Source organism: Lepisma saccharinum, chromosome 19 (assembly GCF_977018435.1).
Source record: "Lepisma saccharinum chromosome 19, izLepSacc3.1, whole genome shotgun sequence".
NCBI lineage: Eukaryota > Metazoa > Arthropoda > Insecta > Zygentoma > Lepismatidae > Lepisma > Lepisma saccharinum.
The window spans coordinates 8,474,012-8,481,278 of NC_139247.1; the positions used below are offsets into that span (position 1 = coordinate 8,474,012).

The 7,267-nt window shown below is 51.7% G+C and overlaps 1 protein-coding gene across 1 annotated transcript; it reads right to left on the reverse strand.

Annotated features, from left to right (window-relative positions):
* Nucleotides 1-1,339: 1,339 nt before the first annotated feature.
* LOC146002780 (uncharacterized protein F54H12.2-like) lies at nucleotides 1,340-2,671 on the reverse strand. The gene has a single exon (XM_083140711.1). It carries the CDS (start codon nucleotides 2,669-2,671, stop codon nucleotides 1,340-1,342), a length of 1,332 nt encoding a protein of 443 aa, XP_082996837.1.
* Nucleotides 2,672-7,267: the final 4,596 nt, after the last annotated feature.

Consider the following 7,267-nt stretch of genomic DNA (forward strand, 5'->3'; position numbering starts at 1 on the left):
TACTCGATGCTGGGTAGGAGGAACAGACCGTCTCCGCCGTCGGAACGTACTCTGCTCCTCTTTTTGGTCCCTTGGATGTAGGCGAAATCGTTGTCTTCTTCTTCTTCTGGTGCTCTCCCCCGGCTGTCGCCGCTCTCCGCCGCCGCCTCCGCTGTCAGCATCGCTGAACCTTTTCCTCTTCTTCGCACTTCCGTCTCCGACATCCTCCCTCTCCGCTCGACTCTCTGCCACATCCACGTCTCGCTCTCTGTACTTATGTGACTGCCGCTCCCGCCGCCAGCGCCGCCGCCGCCGCCGCCACGTCATCGATGGGGTTGCGTCACCAGACTCACTGCTCGACGACGACGACATCTGCTGCTGCTGCTGCTGCTACTGAAACAACAAGGAGTAGGAGGGTGAGACAGATCTGTTTTTGTTACCAATCGTTGTTCATGATGATACGTCTGTCTTTTGTAATTTCCACCAATGCGTCGCTGAGCAGGTACTCGATGCTCGGAGGGTGGGAACGTGATGTGCTTTGGAAATCGTTGTCTTTTTCTTCTGGTGCTTTCCCGCTCTCTACCACAGCCACCTTCTGCTCCATCACAGCTGAACCTCTTCCTCTTCTTCGCACGTCCGTCTCCGACATCCTCCGCCGCTCGACTCTCTCTCTGCCACATCCACGTCTCGCTCTCTGTACTTATGGAACTCGCCGTTCGACGTCATTTCCTGCAGCTGCAACAACAAGGAGGAGGAGGGGCGCGTTTGTGGCTGTTGTACCGTGGGTGGCAAATCTGGTTGCAACGTGTCTGCAGTGGCGACGCTCTGCAGGGTGATCGGAAATAGTGGTTAAACAGGCGCACTACTTCCCGATCATTTTGCGTGAAACAATCGGTGAAATGCGAGTAAAACGGATATTCCGACGTTGACAGACATGCATGATGCAGGTACACGCAACAGTATTGTCCGCACACTGTGCTGAGGAAGCCCTGCAGTTGTCGAGAGTTGCTCCCCCACCGGATGCAATTGCGGTCCAAAAAGCGACGAAAGGAGGGTCGGATAGGTTCGATCCCGTACGAATCAAAGTACCGTCCGTAACCCTGGGCGTCCACGTGTATGGCGACCCAATGTTGACCCTCTTTGCCGTATGGGTCGGTGTTGGCCACGAACACTGCAGGTTTCTTCACGACGACGACGTCGGCCAACATGTCGCTCGGGTACACCCCTTGGAATGCATCCCGGGTTACGTGGTTTCCAGCGAGGGCGTCATGGATCTGGGTCGTGTTCATCGTCCAAATAGTTCACATGTGGGCAGTGAACCCTGTTTTTATAATTCCTCTTCTTAGCGATCTTTGGTGGACTACCCGTCGTGGTTAAAGATGACACGTCTGTCTTTTGTAATTTCCACCGATGCGTCGTAGAGCAGGTAGATCAGACACGTCATCGCCCTGCTGAGAGGGTTCTTGAATCGTGCCTCGATGCGGAGTTCACCCTTTTCCGGAAGACTTCTACAGCTGTTGTCGTCGGCGAGATCCGGTGTCAGTTGGTAACACAGCATGAAGTAGCCGTTTGCAAACATCTCCCTGGTGATCATATGACCTTTGTCGGAGTGATGGATGTTCGTCCCTGTGAAGAGTGTCTCGTAGCCTCGGGTGATCGCTCCACGCTCGAAATCCATTTCCAACGGTGCAGTCTGAACGAGCTGTTCTCTGACGTAGAGTGCAATGTAGTTGAGGGACTCCGGCGTCAGGTGGAACGGGTTCGTGTTGGGAGTCCCCACGAACGCGTTGTTGGGCACCATTGTGAAGAGCAGGAAGGTCGGTATCGTGCCGTTGGTGATGTTGTTCAATGTCAGCGACTTTCCGCCCGAAGGTACAGTGAAGGTTTTCAGCTCCGAACGCTTGAAGAAGTATTTTGCGTTGCTCTTCTGTAACGCCATGCTGTGCGCCACCAGGAACGATGGGCTGATCGTGAAGTGGTTCACGTAGAGAGCTGCTTTCAGGATCTGGATTGTCACCGGCGAGGTCGCACCTTCTCCCCAAATGTAGAATTCATTCTTCGCCTTGGTCAGCACCACCTTCATGTCCACGTCATTCAGAAGGTACCGCTCCTGATTGAAAAAGTCAACGTTGAGTCTCGAAATCAGTTCCACCTCATTCTGGATTTCGCTCGTGTCGGCATCGCTGGTGCTCCCACCTTGGAACAATTCCCAACGCTTCTTGAATCCTTCGTTGGTGGTCGTGTTGGGTTCGTTATTTGTGTCCAGATAGAAACCACTCGACGTAAGGTGAGTGTGCAGAGCGTCCTTTCCAAAGTTGACCACGTTGGTGAGATACGACTTATAGGGGTAATTGGTGCTAGAACCTGTCACCAACGTGTTGTTCAGGTAGACGCTAATTTGACTGAAGAGCGAGTGCTCCACATTGTTCACCACACCCCACTTCTTTGTTTCGGCTGCGTTGTATGTCAACAACGTTCCATCCGGTTTAGTCATCCGACACGTAACACCAAGACGTGTTGTTGGCAACCATCTGTAGGAATTGCTTGGTCCCTTGCTGAGAAACTGATAAACGGTCGCATTGTCCATCGACGAGATGGGATGACATATTTCCTGGAAGTTCCCTGTAATCGCCGTCTGGAGACATGGTTCCTCGAATATATCCATTTCCGGTAACATTCCCTCCATGGTCATTGCGCTCGCTCGCGAGATCCACGTCGGGTAGCACAAACCCTTCGACTGGAATCTTCGTCTTGGTTTCAGTGCCTTTATAACGTTCCAGTCTCTCTCTCTCTCTCTATACTAGGGTGCGGAGAATAGGTCCGTGAAGGTTCTTCGGTTGTGGCCGCGACGACGACGACGCACTACGGTGGCTGTCCTTCGCTTCGTCATCGTCGTTGACGTCTTCCTTTTTGTGTTGCGTGCTGTTCTTCTTCTTCTTCTTCGTCCGACCAACCTCGTCGTCGTCGTCTTTCGTGCTCGTTTGCGTGGTCTGTTCAACCGCCTTCGTTTGATGCCCGAACCTGTCATCTGCTTCACTTTCGCCTCAGCCTTGTTCTGTAGATTTGTCCTGGACACGTGCAGACGCTTCCGTACAATGTCGCGGACTGGTCCTTGCGACGTGGCGACATCTCCTAATATATTTGCTCCGGTCCGCAACGCTTCCTTACCCAACGCTTTAGCACCAGACACCACCAGCGGTTTCACCGTGCGGAACAACCAGGGGAAAAAAGAACCTAATATGCCGTGTCCACGTTGGTACCTTCTTCCCTGGTAGTACGGACCCACACCGCGACCGGTTTGAGCCTGGAAGGTGTAGTAGTCGACGATCGAATTGGTCATCGTGACGGACTTTCTCCGAATGTCCATCTCTACTAACGTCTCGATCTTTTAAGGATCTCTCTGCTGCCGCCTTTGTCGAAAGTGTAGCACCACTAGGGATGGTATGTTGTTGGCGTGAAAAGGTAAGGGTTCGTTTTTATCGTTCCGGAACTCGATGTCGATGGTTTCGAAGGTGTATTTGTCGAGCGGGTGATAGTACACTCTGTCAAACTTGTGATGTGCCACGGTGCGGTTACCCAACATCGAAAAATCCTGGGAAATCACTCGCAACAGGCGGGACCTGACGTCGCCGGTGAATTGGTGCTCGATAATGTCGCAATACACAAAGACCAGCTAGCTGTTGAATGGTGTGACCGTGGGTGGGACACCGTGAAAGACGGATCTACCATCTTGATCCACCTTGTCGAGGTTGTATCTCAGGGCACTCGCGGTATTGATCATGTCGTTCTTTGTACCTTCCGCATCCCCCTTGTCCGGGAGGAGATTGTGAATGTTGGCCAACAGTTCGGTCGGGGAGGTGTACAGTTGCGGCGGTAGTTCCAGGATTTTATCGTGAAGACCGATCTTGATTGTGTTTCTTGTGGAGAGTACCTTCACGTTGTACGGGTAATTGTAAGACTTTCCACCTCCGCCGCCGCCGCCGTCGCCACTTTCATTCATCTTCCTTTTCTTGTGATCCGGTGGAGGCACGCGTATGACGTTAGGGTCATCTTCCTTGGTCTTCTTCTCCTCACCACCACCACCACCACTATCATCTAATTTTCGTGACACTGATCCACGTCCTACGTTCGAGTCTTCCTCCTCTTCCTCCTCAGGGGTGGGTATCAGCGTTTCTCCTGGAATCGGTAACGTCATGCCATAGTAGAGGTCGGCGTCATCTCTCTTTTCTCGTTCTCCACGCAATTTTTTTCTTCTCCTTTCGTCATCCTCTTTGTCTTTGTGCACACCTTTCCCAAAGATTGCCTCTATGTTTGCTGATGAAATCGTCGATGTAGGAGCGCATCTTCTCGCGAGGTTCGTGTTTCAGCGCATCGAACATCATCATCGTGAACTCCGCCACGTGGTCGTACTGCATGACAGGGAACTTCAAGAGTAGAGTCTCGTCCAAACGAACTACGTTGTCGAAATACAATGGGTAGAGAACCTCGGACAGACCCACTTCCCACCCCGGACCCAACTCTACGGGTTCCGGTAGTTTGGTCGTGTACCGGGCGATAGTGTTTCCGGGAAAATAATCCATTGCACTGTTGGACGGTAGGAACATCATAAATTCGTCGGACTCCATGGTTCTTGTTCTACCTCGTTCGCCGAATGTCCTCTTCGCCTACCCAGGAGGAAAATGACATGGGGTAGCCGAGCCACTTGACTTTATATTCGCGTTTCCCGTTACGAGTGCGACGTTGAAGGATCCGTTCGATACGATACTCTTTGTCTTCGGGAACGATGATCTTCTGTAGTTCCTCAGCGTAAAAGGAACCCTCCAACAAGTTTCCCTGTAGGTCCTCGACCAGATACACCGGTACAGGGTGGTGTTGTATCGTTCGGTGAACCTTGAAGTGTTCACGCGACCAATTCGGTACGTACCCCTTTTCGAAGGGGAGTTTCAACTTGCTCACGTGAACCATATCGCCCACTCGGAGATTTGTATTTGTTTTTGTAGGTTGCTGCATACCTCTCTCTCCTTTCGTCAGGTTTTTCCACACCGTGTATATGTTACCTTCGTTCACATCCGCCGGCTTCATGCCTACACTTCTGTGGTACGAGTGGTTGTACCCTTCCACGAGTTTCGGAAGAACGTCGGTGTACTTGTATGTACCGCGAGCTGTGAAGTACTTCCACATTCGAGTCTTTAACGTTCTGTTAAATCGCTCCACTACGCTCGCTTTCATGTCCGTGTTTCTGGGTATCCGATGTTCTATCCCTTTCTCTTTCAGCAGTTTCTGGAAATGCGTGTTTTTAAATTCGGAACCTGCATCCGTCTGTAGAACCAAAGGTTTACGACCCTCCTCCTTCCGCAGTATGGCGGCGAACCCTCGTGTCACCTCCGGACCTGTTTTGTTTTTCAACGCCACGGCGGACGCGCGTTTTGAAAACACATCGATCACAGTCAACAGGTACCTCCAACCACGATTGTACCTTTGAAGGTTTTGCATGTCGTTGAGATCCGCCTCCCATAGGTCGTCCATGTTTGTCACGTTGTACCTACTTCTGGGGTAATGGATGCGTTTCGGTCGGTGCACGGTGTACGTATCCTGTTGTTGGAGCCACTCCCGCACCTTCTTCTTCGGGATCCGTCTCCCTGTCGCCTCCCAGAGTTTCTCCGTCGTCGTGAAGGACTCCCCCTTCTCGGGAGCGTAGTAGACGTCGTGAAGCGTCTTGCTCACATCCTCAGCGGCTCCCATGCTACGTGTTTCGACCAAGGTCTCTTCGTTCCCACGGGTCGTCTTCGTAGTCGAAGTTTGATAGGTGTTCTCTCTTCTCTTTTCTTCTTCTTAACTCTCCGTTTCTCCTCCTCTTCTTCTTCTTCCGTCGATTCAAACTCCTGCTCCTCCCCCGCTTTCGGCCATGACCACCGTTCCGTCTGTGCGAATGGAAACTGTCTCGGTGGCGTCTCGAACTTTTTATCTTCTTCTCGTTTCACCTTTGCTGGCGTCGCGTTCTCTCCACCAGCATCACCTTCCACCACAACGGGTATGCTCACCGGTACCTCCCCTCTCCGAATCACCCGCAGATACTTGTCCAACGTCTGTCGATACAGTGACCACTTTTGGTGATCGTCCATGATTTTCGAGCGAAGGATTTTTTGCATCTCCTGATCGAGATCCGACAGTTGCGCATTCAGGTCGTTGCCTTTTAACTTGTCGAACTGATCCGGGGTCATCATGATCAGATTTCTGTACTGTGTCGACGACGCCATGTCTCTCTCACCGATTCAGGAGTGTTCCCAGCAGACCGCTAATCACGCTGCCCAACAGCACAGGAAGGAAGCCTCCTTTTTGCACAAGAAGACGTTTTCGATGCCGCTTCGGCACCTTCTTGCTGGCGAGTTTCCGCAACACGTTTTTGTACTGTCTCAACTTGCGCTTGACCACCTTCGTAACGGGTACGTTCTTGTTCAACACGTTCAGGCAACACTCGGACAGGGCGTTCACCAGTTTCGGATCCGCCTCCTTGAGGATGGCCTTGCGAATCCGTGGGTTCGACGTTCGGAGAGTATGTAAAAGCGCTTTATTGGAGCGTATATATTTGCTCATCTCGGTCGTACGACAGGCATCGATCGGGGTCGGGAACGTGAACCGCACAGTACCTGTATCTTTCTGGAAACAGCTCCGAACGTATACGTAGAGGCTCCGGTGTGTCCTGCGTGAAGTCCAGGAAACAATAACTGTATGGTTGTCGGGTGATATCGTTAAATACCTTTTCGAAGCATCGCCACTTGGAAGGGTATATTTGTCGCGCCAACGTCGACACCTGCAAGTGGTCCCTCGGGTTCTTGAAGATCACCATGTAGTTAGCGTTTAGGGCGATATCTCGCGATTGGGAACCTTTAGGAAATAAATTCTGAGTCAAAAGAATGACGCTGATTCGTTCGTGATGAGACATTTTGGTGAACAGGTCGGACACCTCGTGCGCGTTGTAGCCGTCGTTCATAAGGTCGTCCAGGATCACCAGACATGGAGGGTTGGACCTCAAATCGTCGTAATTTGGCATACCGTTATGTTGTTCCACCCCTTCCACTTTGCGTGGTGCGAAGTTTGATCCCGTGCACCACACAATCCTCTTGAATCCTCCTCCATCGATAAGTTCACCTCTATTTCGCAACAGGTTCAACACAAAAGTCGACTTGCCGCAACCACTAGGACCAGCCACGATGCATCGGAACGGTTGTTTCCATTGGAGAACCATCGCAATGACTGTGACTTTCACCGCATTTCCACCGTTTTTCTA

Coding starts and splice junctions, on each gene's coding strand:
- LOC146002780 (XM_083140711.1), bottom strand. CDS start 2,671: ATGACCATGGAGGGAATGTTACCGGAAATGGATATATTCGAGGAACCA.